Source organism: Triturus cristatus, chromosome 7 (genome assembly GCF_964204655.1).
Source record: "Triturus cristatus chromosome 7, aTriCri1.1, whole genome shotgun sequence".
In the NCBI taxonomy this organism is placed as follows: domain Eukaryota; kingdom Metazoa; phylum Chordata; class Amphibia; order Caudata; family Salamandridae; genus Triturus; species Triturus cristatus.
The window spans coordinates 1609048443-1609067768 of NC_140590.1; the positions used below are offsets into that span (position 1 = coordinate 1609048443).

A 19326-nucleotide genomic window follows, 5' to 3' on the forward strand; every position below is an offset into this window, starting at 1 on the left:
GGAGGAGGAGGCGGGATGGGGGGAGGAGGTGGAGGAGGAGGGGGGAGGAGGAGGAGAAGGGATGGGGGAGGAGGAGGAGAAGGGATGGGGATGAGGAGGCGGGATGGGGGGAGGAGGAGGCGGGATGGGGGGAGGAGGCGGGATGGGGAAGGAGGAGGGGGGGAGGAGGAGGAGGAGGCGGCGGGATGGGGAGGAGGCGGGATGGGGGGGGAGGAGGAGGAGGCGGGATGGGGGGGAGGAGGAGGAGGCGGGATGGGGAGGGAGGAGGAGGAGGCGGGATGGGGGGAGGGGGAGGAGGAGGAGGCGGGGATGGGGGGAGGGGGAGGAGGCGGGATGGGGGAGGGGGAGGAGGCGGCGGGATGGGGAGGAGGAGGAAGAGGAAGAGGAGGCGGGATGGGGGGAGGAGGAGGAGGCGGCGGGATGGGGGGAGGAGGAGGCGGCGGGATGGGGGGAGGAGGAGGAGGAGGCGGGAGAGGAGGAGGGGAAGGAGGAGGGGAAGGAGGAGGGGGAGGAGGGGGAGGAGGAGGGGAAGGAGGAGGGGGAGGGGGAGGAGGGGGAGGGATGGGGGGAGGAGGAGGAGGAGAAGGAGGAGGAGAAGGAGGAGGAATGGGGGAGGAGGAGGAATGGGGGAGGAGGAGAAGGAGGAGGAGGAGGAATGGGAGAGGAGGAGAAGGAGGAGGAGGAGGAGGAGGAGGACTGGGGGGAGGAGGAGGAGGAGGAGGAGGAGGAGGAATGGGGGAGGAGGAGAAGGAGGAGGAGGAGGAATGGGAGAGGAGGAGAAGGAGGAGGAGGAGGAGGACTGGGGGGAGGAGGGGGAGGAGGAGGAGGAGGAGGGGGAGGAGGAGGGGGAGGAGGGGGAGGAGGAGGAGGAGGGGGAGGAGGAGGAGAGGAGGGGGGGGAGGGGGAGGAGGAGGAGGAGGAGGGCGCGGGATGGGGGGAGGAGGACTGGGGGGGAGGAGGAGGAGGGGGAGGGGAGGAGGAGGGGGAGGAGGAGAAGGAGGACTGGGGGGAGGAGGGGTAGGAGGAGGAGGAGGAGGCGGGATGGGGGGAGGAGGAGGAGGCGGGATGGGGGGAGGAGGAGGAGGCAGGATGGGAGGAGGGGAGGAGGAGGCGGGATGGGGGAGGAGGAAGGGAGGAGGAGAGGGGAGGAGGGGGAGGAGGGGGAGGAGGGGGAGGGATGGGGGGAGGAGGAGGAGGCGGGATGGGGGAGGAGGAGGAGGCAGGATGGGGGGAGGAGGAGGAGGCAGGATGGGGGGAGGAGGAGGAGGCGGGATGGGGGGGAGGAGGAGGAGCAGGGGGGGAGGAGGAGGAGGAATGGGGGAGGAGGAGCAGGGGGGGAGGAGGAGGAGGAATGGGGGAGGAGGAGGAGCAGGGGGGGAGGAGGAGGAGGAATGGGGGAGGAGGAGGAGAAGGAGGAGGAGGAGGACTGGGGGGAGGAGGAGGGGGAGGAGGAGGGGGAGGAGGAGGACTGGGGGGAGGAGGAGGAGGGGGAGGACTGGGGGGAGGAGGAGGAGGAGGGGGAGGAGGAGGACTGGGGGGAGGAGGAGGAGGAGGGGGAGGAGGAGGACTGGGAGGAGGAGGAGGAGGAGGAGGGGGCGGGATGGGAGGAGGAGGAGGAGGGGGCGGGATGGGGGGAGGAGGAGGAGGACTGGGGAGGAGGAGGGGGAGGAGGAGGGGGAGGAGGAGGACTGGGGGGAGGAGGAGGAGGAGGGGGCGGGATGGGAGGAGGAGGAGGAGGAGGAGGACTGGGGGAGGAGGAGGGGGAGGAGGGGGAGGAGGAGGAGGAGGAGGCGGGATGGGGGAGGAGGAGGAGGCGGGATGGGGGGAGGAGGAGGAGCAGGGGGGGGAGGAGGCAGGATGGGGGGAGGAGGAGGAGGAGGAGGGATGGGGGAGGAGGGGGGGAGGGGAGGAGGAGGCGGGACGGGGGGAGGAGGAGTCGGGAGGGGGGAAGGAGGAGGCAGGACGGGGGAGGAGGAGGCGGGACGGGGGGAGGAGGAGGCGGGACGGGGGGAGGAGGAGGCGGGACGGGAGGAGGAGGGGGAGGAGGAGGAGGAATGGGGGAGGAGGAGGAGGAGGAGGAGGAATGGGGGAGGAGGAGAAGGAGGAGGAGGAGGAATGGGGGAGGAGGAGGAGGAGGAGGAGGAGGAATGGGGGAGGAGGAGAAGGAGGAGGAGGAGGAATGGGAGAGGAGGAGAAGGAGGAGGAGAAGGAGGAGGAGGAGGAGGAGGAGGGGGAGGAGGAGGGGAGGGGGAGGAGGGGGAGGAGGGGGAGGAGGAGGAGGGGGCGGGATGGGGGGGAGGAGGACTGGGGGGAGGAGGAGGAGAAGGAGGACTGGGGGGAGGAGGAGGAGGAGGAGGAGGAGGAGGGGAGGAGGAGGAGGGGGAGGAGGAGGACTGGGGGGAAGAGGAGGAGGAGGACTGGGGGGAGGAGGAGGAGGAGGAGGAGGACTGGGGGGAGGAGGAGGAGGAGGAGGAGGGGGAGGAGGGGTAGGAGGAGGAGGAGGCGGGATGGGGGGAGGAGGAGGAGGCAGGATGGGAGGAGGAGGAGGAGGCAGGATGGGAGGAGGAGGAGGAGGCGGGATGGGGGAGTGAGGAGGGGGAGGGGGAGGAGGAGGCGGGATGGGGAGGAGGAGGAGGAGGAGGGGGAGGGATGGGGGAGGAGGAGGAGGCGGGATGGGGGGGAGGAGGAGGAGGCAGGATGGGGGGGAGGAGGAGGAGGAGGAGAAGGAGGAGGAGGAGGAATGGGGGAGGAGGAGGAGGGGGAGGAGGAGGACTGGGGGGAAGAGGAGGGGGAGGAGGAGGGGGAGGAGGAGGACTGGGGGGGAGGAGGAGGAGGGGGAGGAGGAGGGGGAGGAGGAGGAGGAGGGGGAGGAGGAGGACTGGGGGGAGGAGGAGGAGGAGGAGGAGGACTGGGGGGAGGAGGAGGAGGGGGCGGGATGGGGGGAGGAGGAGGAGGAGGACTGGGGGAGGAGGAGGGGGAGGACTGGGGGAGGAGGAGGAGGCGGGATGGGGGGAGGAGGAGGAGGCGGGATGGGGGAGGAGGAGGAGGCGGGATGGGGGGAGGAGGAGGAGGCGGGATGGGGGGGAGGAGGAGGAGGCGGGATGGGGGGGAGGAGGAGGAGCAGGGGGGGAGGAGGAGGCAGGATGGGGGGAGGAGGAGGAGGAGGAGGGATGGGGGAGGAGGGGGGGAGGGGGAGGGGGAGGAGGAGGAGGAGGAGGAGGAGGGGAGGAGGAGGAGAGGAGGAGGAGGAGGGGGGGGGAGGAGAGGAGGAGGAGGAGGGGGGGAGGAGAGGGGGAGGAGGGGGCGGGATGGGGTAGGAGGGGGCGGGATGGGGTAGGAGGGGGCGGGATGGGGGAGGAGGGGGCGGGATGGGGGAGGAGGGGGCGGGATGGGGGAGGAGGGGGCGGGATGGGGGAGGAGGGGGCGGGATGGGGGGGAGGGGGCGGGATGGGGGGGGGAGGAGGTGGGATGGGGGGGAGGAGGCGGGATGGGGGGGAGGAGGCGGGATGGGGGGAGGAGGCGGGATGGGGGGGGAGGAGGCGGGATGGGGGAGGAGGAGGCGGGATGGGGGAGGAGGAGGCGGGATGGGGGAGGAGGAGGCGGGATGGGGGAGGGGGAGGCGGGGAGGGGGAGGACTGGGGGGAGGAGGAGGAGGGGGAGGAGGGGGAGGAGGAGGGGAAGGAGGAGGGGGAGGAGGGGGAGGGGGAGGAGGGGGAGGGGGAGGAGGGGGATGGGGGGAGGAGGAGGAGGCGGGATGGGGGGGGAGGAGGAGGCAGGATGGGGGGGGAGGAGGAGGAGGCAGGATGGGGGGAAGAGGAGGAGGAGGAGAAGGAGGAGGAGGAGGAATGGGGGAGGAGGAGGAGAAGGAGGAGGAGGACTGGGGAAAGGAGGAGGAGGAGAAGGAGGAGGAGGACTGGGGGGAGGAGGAGGAGGAGGAGGAGGAGGAGGAGGAGGAGGGGGAGGAGGGGGAGGAGGAGGAGGAGGAGGAGGAGGACTGGGGGGAGGAGGAGGGGGAGGAGGGGTAGGAGGAGGAGGGGGAGGAGGGGTAGGAGGAGGAGGAGGAGGCGGGATGGGGGGAGGAGGAGGAGGCGGGATGGGGGAAGGAGGAGGAGGCAGGATGGGGGAAGGAGGAGGAGGAGGAGGGATGGGGGAGGAGGAGGAGGAGGAGGAGGGGAGGAGGAGGGGAGGAGGAGGAGAGGAGGAGGAGGAGGAGGGGGAGGAGGAGGAGAGGAGGAGGAGGAGGGGGGGGGAGGAGGGGGGGGCGGGATGGGGGGAGGAGGAGGAGGCGGGATGGGGGGGAGGAGGAGGAGGCGGGATGGGGGGAGGAGGAGGAGGCAGGAGGAGGAGGAGGAGGAGGAGGAGGAGGAGGAGGAATGGGGGAGGAGGAGGAGGAGGAGGAGGAGGAGAAGGAGGAGGAGGAGGAATGGGGGAGGAGGAGGAGGAGGAGGACTGGGGGAGGAGGAGGAGGAGGAGGAGGAGGAGGAGGAGGAGGAGGAGGAGGACGGGGGGGAGGAGGAGGAGGAGGATGGGGAGGAGGGGTAGGAGGAGGAGGAGGAGGAAGAGGAGGAGGAGGCGGGATGGGGGAGGAAGAGGAGGGGGATGGGGGAGGAGGAGGAGGAGGGGGATGGGGAGGAGGAGGAGGAGGAAGAGGAGGAGGAGGAGGGGATGGGGGGGGAAGAGGAGGAGGAGGAAGAATGGGGGGAGGAGGAGAAGGAGGAGGAGGAGGAGGAGGAATGGGGGAGGAGGAGGAATGGGGGAGGAGGAGGAGGCGGGATGGGGAGGAGGAGGAGGAGGAGGGATGGGGAGGAGGAGGAGGAATGGGGGAGGAGGAGGAAGAGGAGGAGGAGGAGGAATGGGGGAGGAGGAGGAGGAGGGGGAGGAGGAGGAGGAGGAGGAGGAGTGGGAGGGGGAGGGGGAGGAGGAGGGGGAGGAGGAGGGGGAGGGATGGGAGGAGGAGGGATGGGAGGAGGAGGGATGGGAGGAGGAGGGATGGGGGGAAGGAGGAGGAGGAGGAGAGGATGGGAGGAGGAGGGATGGGAGGAGGAGGGGGGATGGGAGGAGGAGGAGGGATGGGAGGAGGAGGAGGGATGGGAGGAGGAGCGATGGGATGGGAGGAGGAGGAGGAGGGATGGGAGGAGGAGGAGGATACACCACTGAGTACACCGAGCCCGGTGACTCCGTCCTCTTCCCTTGCGAACCCGAGTGACTCCCGGCGTCAGGACTCCTCCTGCACTGCCTCGGTGTCGGCGAACGCCTCCTCGACAGCGAACGCCTCCTCGACGGCGAACGCCTCCTCTTCGTCGGCGGCGAACGGCGAGCGCCTACGCCGGGGCTGGTCTCGACGCCGATGACTCGACGGAGACGTCGCCGGCGAAGATGCTGATGTCGTCGACGGCGGCGGGCTGCTCAGCTCCCTCGACGGCGAGCGTCGACGCCGTTTCTCCCCAGAGCCCTGGGGAGACGGTGAACAGACTGCAGCCATTCCCCTCGACGCCGACGGAGAATGGGGACGCTTGCTGGGCTTCCTGCCCCTGGGGAGCCCCCCAGGGGCCTCAGCATGTCCTGACCCACCTTGTGTCTTCAGCCTTCTGTCCTCCAGGCCTTGGAGCCTGATCTTCATCCTTTCTCTCAAGGTCCTGGCTGAGAAAGATTGGCAAATGTCACACTCCTGTGGAACATGGGACTGGGGAAGGCAGACTTGGCCTTCTTCCTCTCGCACTCTGGGCACTTGTCAAACAAGCCAGGCATGTTGAACAACACAGAGCACAACCAAGAAGGAAGGCAACACAATAAGCACTTGAAAAGTGAACAAATCCAAATAAACCCTTGAAAAGGGAGAGCTCAATGCTCCAGGGTCCTGCTAGCAGGAGCCGGAAAAAAGAACTGAAAGTAAAAGGGACCTGCTGTGCATTCTGGGATACTGGAAAAGTTCTGGAAAGTTTTCTTAAAGGCACAGTATCCTGTTCTGAGCCACATAATGGCAGCCTATAGGGCTTGTCTGTCCATTCCTCCCTCTCTATCATTACAGAGGCTTTTGCTGGTAGAGGCAGGTTTTTCTCTGTGGAAAAAGCTGGGCAGGCAGTGCTGTTGGTGGATGTTGGTGGAATTTTCTAGTTGAAGTACTGGACTGTGTAGCCTGTGGATATAGGCTGCATCATCTGTCTTTGAAATTCCCTCTTAAGTGTAGATGCAGGTCTCCATGGCTTGACAACTTAAGAGATTGTTTTTATTGCTCCGGGGTCCACGCACATGGGCGGGACTATTCACTAGATTATGACTATACACAGAGATCCCCTACTACAGAACTAAATACTTATAAAGCTCCCAACAGCGAGACCTATTGGCTATGCCAATGCTTGTCTGTATATCTCTCTGAGAACAAGTGAGCACGAGTGACTGAGCGAAAAGTAGTACACTCTTTCCACGATCCCTGAGGGGTCATGGTTGTCATGTTCGATAGTTGCCAGAAACTATTCGCTCCTTGGTAAGATTGTGGGGCTTCTAGTGGCACTGTGAGCTAGCTGGTCTGCAGACTAACATATCCTTTGGGGGTATCTGGAATCAGTCTGGACACCAATACCTTAGTTTATGTTGTCTAAACGTGCAGATCCTATATAGATTTGTAGGAACTACATGACCGGTGAAGGAAATTATATGGTGGAATTTCTTGAAACGTGGCTGGTCAGTGAGGTAGCATCGAATGGCCTGTCGCCCTTTTATGCCCTGAAATGAACACATAGGGTGCCTGCCAAATCGTCTTCACTGGAGCTCTGCCGTAATAGGTGGTGGCAAGGCTGCCTCAATACAGTGATAGATATGTCCTGTTGGAGCGATCCCACATGTTGGGCCCACTGCAGTTGGAGGACACAGAGGTGGTGCTCGTCTTGGACTACACACTGGAAGTGCCTCTTTTCTGACATTAAGAAGAGCAATAGGGAAAGCTACTGCACAATGTGCGCTTCGGTTTCCTGTTTGGTTTAAGATTATGGAGGACAGCATTACCACATTTTCTGTGACCCCTATGACTGCATGGAGCTGGCTGGAATGGCATCAAGCTAGCCAAGACTCCACTACTTGGGACTAGACCTTCAGACTCAAAAAGAGGAGACAACACTAGTGCGAGGAAGCTAGCCACCGAACACCTCCCCAGGAACAAGTAGTGCGGGATGAGAACAAAGGCACTGACTACACAAAACTCTTTTAAAGCCCTAGCACATAGAACCTTAAGCGGACCAAACTCAGATCCACACTTTAACAAATGGCAATACCAACATGGCGGCTGCAACCATCACATCTCAAGGAGGTCACCTTCCCAATTCTATTCAGTGCAGTAAATAGTTGAGTACTTCCAGCTTAATAGCGTAACCACCCAAAGTGTGGAATGCGCTCAAATTAGTGACAAGAGAGCACTGTCTGCTACAAACAGTTGGAGTCAGAAAGTCACTGGAGGCCGAACTACTGGCGTTGGAAGGCAACTTCCGTGCTCTGGAAACGGAGCGCCCGATCGATCCCTCACTACAACCCTGGTGGGTGTCAGAGGGAGAACAATACAAAGTGATACAGGAAAGACTGAGGGCTTTGATGAACTGAAACTATCTGGCCACTAACCAAGCTGAGGGGGGTCAGAGTGGGAAGACTACTGGCATGGTTGGTGTGATCGGAGGAACAGGATCAACCTATCACCCACATTAATAGTGAAATGGGCGAGATGATGTTGCAGCAGAGCAATTTACATAGGGACTTCGCTAGACACTATCGGGACTTGTATGCAAAACAGCCACAGGTCTCAGAGAATGGCATTGAAACATCCCTGACCAGAGCACTGCTGCCTAGGCTGGATGCCAAGGCCAATAATATGTTGGGTGGACAGATCATGGAAATTAAAGAGGCAGTTAAAGAGCTAGTGCAGTGTAAAACGCCAGGGACAGACGGCTTGCCAGCAGAATTTTAACAAATGTACCCTCATCACGTAGGCCTGAAATTAGCGGACATGTTCTTGGGGGAACTGGAAAGCAGTAAGCTGGCAGATACTACCAGACACGCACTTAGTGTCCATTTGCAAGACTTGGGGAAAAGTGCTGGACGTGACTGCTATAGACTACCGTACATGCTTAAATTGGACTATAAGATCCTGAGTAAAATATTGGCCAACTGCTTAGTACGACGTTTGATGACATTAATTAATTGGGATCAATGCGATTTCATACCCCAGCGCAACACTTTCCATACTATACGACAACTGTTTTGGGTGATGGAGGAAACTCAAGCACAGCAGTAGCACAGAATATTTCCGGGCAGTTATGTGGCACATGAACCTAGGGAAGGGTGAGACCAATGGATCAAGTTCTGTACTCGGGAGCCAGGGCCAGGGTTCCGAAAGAGACATGTATATTGGAGGCTTTTAAAGTCCACAAGGGCGCACGGCAGAGATGTCCCCTGTCCCCAGTGCTCTTTCCCTTGCAGTGGAACCATTTTCTTGTGTGGCTACGGTGGAGGGAGTGGGTCAGGGCATCCCCCTGGGAGACAGGCAACATACAATATTGTTATATTCAGACAATATGCTTTTGCATCTGAGGAATTTATAGACAGGGATCCCCTGGATTGTATACCTGTTGCAAGACTTGGAGCGAGTATTGGGCTCTGCCTGAACTGAACCAAAACGTTCGCATTACTGATCTCCGACAGAAAGGTCCCGCCACACTGATTTGAACACACTGACATTTAATGGGAACCCTGAGTAATTCAGTACTTGAAAGTTAAAATATACCATAATGCAACAGATGTCCATGAAGCGAATTTGGTAGGTGCACGGAGTGTTCTGAAGGGGAATGCCCATTTCTGGCGATCACTGAAAATATTCATCATGGCACGGGCTGCCTTGTCAAAATGGATAATGCTACTGAGGGTGTTCTACTACTTTAAAAACTTACTGGTATAGGTTCCATGGACATTGTTTAGGGAACTAGACACTTTGCTGTGAGATCTGATATGGGACGGAGGTCGACATCAAGTATCCCTAGAAGTACTATGTTGGGACAGAAAAGTCCTCTGCATGGTAATGGACCATGCAGATTTTTGTTGTCATAGGCAAACACGGTCACATGTGTGTGCGCCATGACAAAGGCCTGGGTCACGTATTGCGGTCTTGTTGGACCAGGAGGGTTGCCCGTAGCACTACACTCATAGCAGTGGAAGGCTACTGCCTTCACCAAGAATTAAGCAGGAGCGTGGAGGTGGCAGCATACTGTGTGGTGATCAGTGAGAGTAGATAACCCATTTATAACCTGTGTGACTGGAATGAGGCCTACAGGCTCATCCAGTGGCGTCACTAGGGTTGGTGTCACCCGGTGCGGGTAACTCATGGTGTCACCCCCTCACGACTTACCGCATGGACCTCCTCCGCTCCGAGTCCGCCAGTGGACACAGTTGGAGATGCGTCACGAGCCCGTGCAGAGAGAATGCTTGCAACGCAAGTTAAATCATAATGCTAGACTTTTCAGGGTAATAATTAAATTATTACCCTGAAAAGTCTAGCATTTAACTTGCGTTGCAAGCATTCTCTCTGCACGGGCTCGTGACCAGGCCCGGCTCCAGGAATTTTTATTTGGGTGGGCCAAGGGTGCATTTGGGTGGGCCATTGGGGGACCAATTTGTCACTTTTTGTGGTAGCCTACAAAGCCAAGATTACATCATACCTGCAAACAGTCCCCATGATACAGCCGATAGATTCTGTGTGCATACAGAGCATGTGGAGAGTTATTTGAAAGTAAGAGCAATGTCTGGACCGCAGTGCAAACCCTCAAATTCCAACAGGTCGGCTTCAACACAAGTACTTCCAGGCCCGATTATCCACTTTTCTACCATCCCTCTCCTGTGCACCTTATCTCACAGCTAACTTTGGGCCCCAGCCCCATATCGGCCACCATCCAGCTCCACTTTAATTATTCCCGCAAAAAACATTAGTAGTATCACCTTCAAACTTAAAACATTGACTGTCGCAGTAAATATAATTAGCCCGCACTTTAAAATATGTGCCACAATTTCCCTAATTACCTGACTGCTAATTAAATAAAAACAGAAAGGCCATGACAGGGCCAGCTTTAGCACTAGTGCGAAAGTCTCTTTTGGTGCCCTACCACTGACCTCTTTCTCCGCAGATACCATTACTACCACCCGCCAACAGTGCCCCTCATCACTCTGTAGCCTCTCCCCCTCAGACTCCCTCACTACCACTCTCATCCATCCATAGCAACCCCAACCCATGACCTCCTCCTTGGATTCCCTCATTGCCACCCTCCACCAGCACCCCTCATCCCTCCGTAGCCACTCTCATATGCATTTCATTTGTTGTTTAGCGCTACTCAAATCAGTGTAGGGTGCCACAGTACTTTACATCACGCACATATTATACTGAGACAAGGAATCGTACAAGTATGTAAATCAGTCTATAGGGAATGTCAATAAGCCAATGAGGATTACAAGGTGTAGGAATCACGTCATCCATAAGGGTGGGCAGTATATTTTAACAGGGTTTGGGCTGGGGAAGCAGAAACTCAGGATTTAAAACATACCCCAGTGGGTAGGGGTTGGCTTTACTAATAAAAATGTATATTGGCCCAAACTCTATTTAGCAAAATTAAAATAATGAAAGACTGGGAAAGTTCTAAATATATAACAACACAGAACAAAGTGAAGTTCTAACTATACCATTCATGTTTGTATGCAGCTCTATGATGACAGTTCATAGGTCACTGTCCTATGTTAGGAGCATAACTTCTGAACTGCAAGTAAGACAAGAATCTCTGTGACAACGGCAGTAACCCACTGAGCTATCCACATAAAATACAGTTTATCTGCATTTCAAAACTACCAAGAATACCTCGGTCGGCCTTGCTTGAAAATTAAATTATAGTGGCAGTGTGGGCTGGCGACGGGCCGACGGCGACCTGAGACCTCCTCACCTCCTCGTCCCTCGTCGTGATGATGATGCCAAGTCACGCGCACTTGGGGCGGGGGGGGGGGGCAATGCGCATGCGGGAACCCCTTTAGTGACGACATGACATCACTGCCGAGCCGCGCAGACGCGGCGGAGAAGGAGACAGTGCGCGCTGCGCACAGGCACCAATAGAACAAGGTTAGGTTGTGCGCTTCGTCGTTGCGTTTGGACTGCTGGTGTGGTTTCAAATCCATAACATTGTGCACGGACGGTTGCAGTGCACGCACCACAGACAGTGACACGCCGACCGGACCTTTGGTGTCACCCCCCGTGAGGGTGTCACCCGGTGCGGTCCGCACCCCCCGCACTCCCCTAGTGACGCCACTGGGCTCATCCACCTTTTTAAAGTTCTGTTGTTGTGTGCTTAGCTTACACTTTGCCTACATCAGTTAGATGTAAAGTGCTGAGCATTGCAGGAGTAGTGACTGCACTGTATGCATGTGTGCCTGGAAAGGGTACAAGAATAGGGCGGTGTTGTGCAGTGCATTCATGGTGAGTGTGTGTACTGAGTGTATGAAGACCAGAGAGGACTACATCACAGGAGAGACGTACTGCTATGGAGTGTGTGTGCAATGAAAGCATGTGCTGGGTGTATGTGTGCTTGTAAGAAGTACAATACATAAAACGTGAAGTGTTGTGCCATGCACGCATGAGAAATATATGTACTAGCAGTGGGTGTGTATGTATGTATTACACCAAGGCACAATAGAGTACTGCACAGTGCGCACAGAGTGATTGTGTGTTCTGAATGTATGTGTGCCTGGGGTGGCACAATACATGGAGGTCGCAGTACTGGACAGTATGTGTGATATGCGCATACACTGAGCGAAAATGTGCCTGTAAAGGTATATTACATGGAGGACCCTAGGTTCTAATTTGGGAGACTCAGGCCTGCATGGTTAATATGAGGAGTAGAGGAATCCCCCCCAGACAGATTTTGTATTGCTGCAATCCTATGAGCTGGGTGGGACACACTGGAGAAGAAAGAGAGAGGCTCCCCACTACACTTCAAAGGGTGCTCTTGGATTCAGTGAGAGATCGCAAGGAAAAGGCATGGGCACATCTCAGGAAGGAGATGGGGCTGTTAAGGGAATCATTAAGAGTAGGGCTGGGAGCCAGAGATTAACCTTTTGATGCACATATCACTGTGAGGGACATCCAGGTGTGAAGTCACTCCCATGGCCTGTACTGTGGGATTATCAGATTTGGAGTCTCCCCAGACGTAACAGACAGCCTTTCAAGAGCAAGAGGGAGAGGAAAAGTGTACACTTCAAAAGAAGCCAAACCTCAACATAAAACTCCATGAGACCCAGACCCTAAATCACATTTGATGTCTGGAAATGGACTATAAGAAAGGGACGTTGCAACCCCAAAAATGTTCCCTCTGCTAAGCAGCCAGAAGGGCTGTGTGAGGAGGCCAAGCTTCTGCCTGTGACCAGGACTGCGACCAAGGCCTGCTAATCTCCCTGGTGGGTAAGGGGACATCACTCAGGGAAACCAAGATCACCTGCCTGCCAAGACCAGTGTGACCTGCGAGAAGGTGAGGGAGGGAGCAAGGTCCAGTGGGAAACCTTGTTGAGTGGACTACTGGTCTGAGGAGACGGTTGCTGCACCAAATGGGTGGTTGCCTGTTTGCAGAATCTGGTCAGCGACCCCCATATGCCAGGAGAGAGATACCATGAAGATAGCGGAGAGCTGTATGCTATGCGGGGAGACAAATCCGTACCACCTGGTTGCGGCAACCCCGTATGCCAGGTGGGGTCGCCGGGGAAGTTATTGCTGCCAACAAGTGATAAAACCTGGACGGGCCTTTGCAGCAACTCCATAAGCCATGGGAGACTACCATGGTATAGACTGCCATGTAGAGGAGACTGGCACCTTGTTATTAGGTACTGCACTAATCTCATATACCAGGAGGGGCTGCCAGTACAGAGTGAGCTGCAAAATTAGGGCTGAATAGCTACGACCCGTTGCTCAAAACAAGCATCAAGGACGGCCCTTGCCATGCTTATGGACTTAGGAGGACACCGAAAGAGCATCGCCACATAGCTGGGACCCGATCGGGAGCACCAGGATCAACCACCCTTCCCCATTGAGGATCACAGAACTTACTTTACGGATGGAAGTACAGGAGCCCCTCCGATTACTGCTGGAGTCAGCCACACACACTCAATAAAAGCCTGTGCCTGCCCGGTGCTGCCGAGAGTTCCCTGTGCAGTCGACTCGACCGAGCAGGATTGGAGTATTGCAGGTGCCCGAAGTTGAGCCACCCACTGAGATGATGAATGCTTCCTTGCTGCTTGAGTGGGTAAGACTTGTTACAGGCCTACCGGGTCCCGGGGGACTCACTGTTATAAAAGATGCGGGCGGCACCAAAGACACTTTTGACTACTTTCTAAGAGACAGTGTGGACTCTTGAGATAGGCCCTGATGTGATCAGCAGTGAATTAAGAATAAACATGCCAACATTACAAGGAGCAGGTGGTACAGGAATTTTCCTGTGAAACACTAGAACCCTGACCTCAAGGGGAGCGTGCTCTTGCTTATGAATATTGTAATACTTATTTGAATGCATAGTTTGAAATAAAATACTTCTTTTTAATACGAAAATAAGTATTTGACTGTACGTTGATTTATTTACATTGCTGTGCGCTCTTTGAGTTATGTGTCTTGTTCATTAACCTGTATCCACACTTCCTCCACCCCGGAGGGAGCACTTGCCCCTAGCAGCTACTGAGAGTCAAGTCTAGAAGGGGCCGTTGGGCGAGTTGGTCAGGATCCATAGCAGGTCGGGCCCCGGAATACCAGGAACAAAAGGCCTCAACCACTGCGGCTGGACACAGGAGCTCCGTGGCGCTCTAAAAGGGGTTCTGAATTACTGCAACACCCATCAGCCTTATGGGGCTTGGGAGCCCCATACTTCAAGATATACTATTTGCCCGCCAAAATGCAGTCGCTGGCACAATGTTTTTTGGAGGGCTGTAGGTGACCCCCCAAAGACAGTGGGGCATCATTGCAATGCTGTTGGGAGAGATGCTGAATCTTACATACAGGTCCACACTGTTCACTATAGCATCCAGCGGCAGGAAACAGTCTTTTCTTTTTAAAACTATGCGGCAAAAGCTTCATGCACCTGCACTTCGATTGATGGGCCTTCCCACTCACCCAGGCTTTTTTTCACTCTACATACAATGAGGAAGTGGACAAGGGCGAAGGTTGAAACTGTGGGAGACTCTTACAAGTGAGGATATTCCGCAAGATGGAAATTATGGGGGAGGAGATCGCCTTAACCAGACACAATTTTGAGTCATGCCAAGTTGCAGAGAACGATATCGCAGATGTGGGGCCAGCACCCCTCCTAAACACAGACGCATGATTTACCACAAACACGGCTCACTGCTACTGCCTGGCTTTATTAAACAACTTTGTTCATGGCCCTCCCTGAACTGACAATGCTCTACGACAGATGGGAGGTACTGCTCAATATTAATTGTAGGGTAAGGAATGGGAACAAACTCTAAAACACCTACAGAAGGTCTCTCGGAACACTGGATACAAGTATTCACAGTTTAATTATTTACACAACATACCTCACACCTCAGAGTGAATATCATGAAACAAATCGATACTAAGCAGTGGCCCGTTGATCAGAGTTAGATGCTGATTTTGCGCATATGGTGTGGACTTGGCTGCTAATAGAGAGATTCTGGGCCAGAGTAGAAGAGGAGGTGAAGTGCACACTTGACAGACAATATGCACTCTAATTGGAAATAGGTCTGCTGGGCTTATACCTGCATAGGGCATAAACAAAAGTGGGTGATAGATTCGGGACTTGGCTCTCGCGGTAGCTCAAAGGGATATAGCGCTACATTGGAAGTCGAATGACGGCACACTACACTGCAGATGGGAGAAGGCAGTGGAAAATTGGGCTATTGCAGAAGGCAACTCACTGCGTAAGGAGGAGCAGCGGGGACTCTGCAAAAACCCATAGCTGATCTTTGGTTGGAAGTACCAACGGCCTTCCTAAATGAAGACACAGTGGAGGAACTGTAAGCTTGCCAGACCTCTGCAAGAAGGAGGTATGTGGGCCTCATATGTAAATTGCCCTAATTAATTAATACATTGTCTGTTACCCTAGTAGCAATATTCTGTAGCATCAAGCTTAGCCCTAGAGTCTAAAGGAGGTGGAAGGAAGGAAGGGTGTACGGCACATAAGAGCCATCTTGAAACAAGCAAGAGCAACACAGTTTTCAATGCCATTGCTTGGAAAAGATAATAAAAACAGTTTTAAAAAAATTATTAAAGGGAAGAGCAATGAGGAGTCCTCTCCCTTCTATGTGACATGCCAAAGAAAACGTAAGCTATGAAAGCCTATGGGAGAAATAAGCAAAACATCTCTTCACCTTATACGCCGGAGTTGTCTTGGCAACATAATAGGGTAGAGAGACAACACATAGAGCATGGCTGAAGGAATATTAAACGAACTACTGTGGATTCATAGCCTGATAGCAGGGAATATTTCAACCTTGTGAATCTACAAAAAATTCAATGCTGGAGAAAGGTATGCAAAACGTTTTATTTTCCCGAGTACAGGGAATACTCCAAACAAAATACTTTTTCCATGGTGCATCTCTTGAACATTAGCTAGTAGCTAGGCTCAATCTTGAACTATTAAACCATAGTTAAGTTTATGGTTCATACACTCAACATAGGCGATAAACAGGATATTACACTTGCCCATTTTACACGAACCTGTGTATAAAAACAACTATATGATTTAATTTTGCAGGTTGTGTGTAATGTGTATTATTAGCATCACCATTAAATACGCATAAAACTGCAGAAATAGTGCAACCTAATACTGAACGACTGCTCAATGAATCAGCATACACTGAAATCAACAGGCAGGAGAAAGCTCAGTGAAATAAAGTACTGGGAGAACCGCATGTTTTACCTTCTCCAACGTCTGCATTAATTTCTTGGAGCATCCTTTCTAGGTCCCCCAAATGCTCATATGCAACATGGCTATCCACATGCTGGCTGTTATGGTCAACAGCTGTGATTTCCTTGGACTTTAACTGTCTGTCGATGTTGCTATCTAGAGAAACATAACTTCGCATCTTAAAGAGATAAAAAAAACATATAGGCAATTAGAGGTCAGGTCTTCAAATCATTCTTCATACATATTGTCACTAAAAGAAAAACAGCCTGAGTATATGAATGAGATCTAAGAAAAGCCCACAAGTTTCCATAGGTTAAACACACAAGGTATGAAGAATACTTCACAAAAGCAAACAAATCACACAAAATTACACCATAATGGCAAAAATCCAATAAGGGGAACCAGAGATATGAATTTTTTAAGTCTTAAGTCGTAATAGTACCAAGAAGCACAAACTGCCAATGACAGTCAATGGTCATGGTAGACGGGGACCTAGGTGAAATTTGAGGCTGGCCTCGATGGAGCGCCAGGCAGATTTATCAACCAGGTTCGTCCTGGTCAAAGATTTTACCTTCTGACTAGTCCTTCAAGTCCCAATCCACCAGAGAAGTACACTTCTAAAGCTTCCCAGGACCTCAGAGAAGGCACTTACAGACTCATAGAGTGTCAGGCAGACGTCAACAGCAGGGTCCAGTCGAGGTGTTACTGGTCAGCTGGGCAGTTCCAATAAAAGCCTCTTGTAGCTGGTTGTATACCTGTAGCTTGAACAGGAGGGCAGCCGTATGACCCTTGGAATCCACGTCTTTGTTCAGAATACAAGAGGCAGCTAGTCCTGTCCTTAAGGGCTCCTCTCAAATAACAAACGCAGATCCACCCTTCTTTTGTTCTTCCTCCGGTCCAGCAGTGTTCTTAAGTGAGTGCCTGTAGGTGCCACATTTATGCCTGGCACTATCTAGTGGGTAGGGCCAACCCTACCCACTTTGGGCATTTCGAAATGGCAAAAACCTTCAGCCACACTCAATTTGGGCTCTAATTGCTTATGGAGTGTGTGTGGGGAGTGTATATGATACTCCTAGTATCCTTCCACATCTGACATTAAGTTTAAAGAGGCCACTGTACCCAAACCAAACCCATGGACAGAAGTCGGATAGGTACAAAAGTACAATACTTCAGCAACCAGACAGTGAATAAACAAGAATTGTCTTGGAATCCTGTTCCCTTCCGTTTAAGTGCACCCCAAGTTTATATGTAAAACTCAGCAGGCCTGTCAAGCACGATTTGATACTCAAGCAGGATTTGACACTGTATTTTAAAAAGGATGCTCACAGCCACCCATCACCGCCCTTCTGCCGAGCTTAAAGGAGTCAGTCCTGCCCATTCAGGTCATCCGGTCAATCACAGTGACCTACTGTGTAGCTCCATGAAGGAATTTCACACCATATTAACACCTTAGTCAGGTCAAGAACAGGCTGGGTGAAGCCAAAGAAATAATGCAAGCTAGCCTCTAGAAGCTTCAGGCAGTGGAAGGTAACTTTCTAAAAGTTATTGTTTCTTAATAGTTATTAAAAATCAGACTTCATAACTGAATTGGGGTTTAACATAACTATTAAAAATAGTTTTTTAATTATTTTCTAGCTAGTCCTATTCCTGAGTTACTATATTAGTCTTTTTGTTCGGTTTCTCCCGCAAGTGCGAGGAAGCGTTGTGTCTCCCGAATCCCTTTCTGACCACAAGCGCGAGGACGCGCTGTTACCTGATCTGGTTTATTTTCCGCCCGCAAGCGCGAGGAAGAGCTGGTTGCTCTTTTTCTTCACTCCTGCAGAGATCGAGGTTGCTCTCCCACGCCGCTGCCTCCCGTCTTCCAAGGAAACTAGAAACAAAGTATGAACCGACGCTGAACAATTTTTTTGGTGGTATTTTGAGGCTCCGCCGAGGTCGAGCCACGTGAGTACCAAAGACATTGTAACTGCTGTGTCATTATCACCTTTCGGTTGCTTGTTCTATAACGCTCTATGCTGTAATAGAATGAGTACATTATCAACGCCTTCCCCGGTAGGATCTGCAAGACGGTGTTGCTTCATCTGGGAATGTTGGCAGACGTATGCTTTTGTGAATAGACTGGTGACAAGTCAAACTCGCCCTGTCAAGGGGGTTCTCTGGTTTCTAGCTCTTTATTTGTTGGATTTGATTGGAACTCTCCTTACAAGCACCAACCTTATAATTACCATTGTGAGATTGCCTGTTACCCTAACGTGGCTCAAGCATAATTGAGACGGGATTTCACAAGAGCGATGGCTAGGGCGGTGCCCGACACGAGAGAGTTTCAGTTCAAGGCGATCCAGTCAAGGTTTTGCAGGTGACCAGGCGTGAGAGAGCAGAGGCGGCAGAGGCGGCGAGGCGGTTTGCAGGAGGGCAGGAGTTCTACAGTCCGCAACCGCAACCTGCATACCTACATCCGCCGCTGAGAACTTGTGAGCGGAGCGGAGGCAGCTGATGCGGCGAGAAACCGTGATCTGCACACCATACGGCATACCGCCACAAACAGACGCGGAGGACGTGGAGGACTGTAGCAGCGGAAAGGGCGCAAGGGCGTCTGCGAGGGGAGTGGCGAGAGATTGAGAGGCTGTGGTGGCCCCCGGGGACTTGGATACTTGGGACCTGAGGACCACAGAGGTCAACAAAGGCGGCGTCGGTGGAAGAGGAGAACGGAGGACAGTGCACAAGACACAGTGGGCTGTATGGTGAGGCCTCTTGACTTACTGCCTTACTGACTTTACTGATTTAGTGATTATTGATCCGCTGATTTATTGTGCAAGCTTACAAGCCTATGACCCCGGTTCTCGAGCTCTGCCCACCTCCTTATCTTTTTCTGTCGCCGCTAACTGAACAGCCAGATTCCACCACATTCCGGATATGCTTCCCCCCCCCTCCATCTTGCCACGAGGTGTGCCAAGAGCGGTTTACTGAGAGCGGGAACCAGATATCAATCGTGAAAGATGCGACACTAGGAAAAATCGTGGCCTCAGTAGACAGCCGAGGCAGTAACTTCAACCTAAACCAGCCCATAGCATCCCGCACGTAATAATGCGATCCGGAAAGATAAGGCAACAGGAACTTGTAAACCCTGCCAAAAGAACCAGGAGAGCAAACAAGAAGTCAACAAACAAGGGTAGCGCCGAAGCACACGTGAGGTCAAAAGACGAAGCCCACAACCTAATTTCCCCGCTCCTTACCAGCCCTGAACCCTCATCAAGTGGTATGGTAAGCAGCTTAAGCAGTGACCTCAACTAGCCTAAGTCAACTTACCAACCGAAAATTTACACAAAGTTTTCATTTTTAAAAGACGCTGGGTCGGTACTGAGCTTAAATAGCAGTAAAGTAACTAACC

At 54.1% G+C, this 19326-nt stretch overlaps 1 protein-coding gene across 1 annotated transcript in view; it reads right to left on the reverse strand.

Moving 5' to 3' along the window:
• EFCAB8 (EF-hand calcium binding domain 8) overlaps positions 1 to 19326 on the reverse strand; it is a 3172177-nt gene that overhangs the window by 3049957 nt on the left and 102894 nt on the right. Inside the window, exon 3 of the mRNA XM_085615170.1 lies at positions 15951 to 16116. Within this exon, the coding sequence (XP_085471296.1) occupies positions 15951 to 16116 (166 nt within the window). The remainder of the gene's footprint in view (positions 1 to 15950; positions 16117 to 19326) is intronic.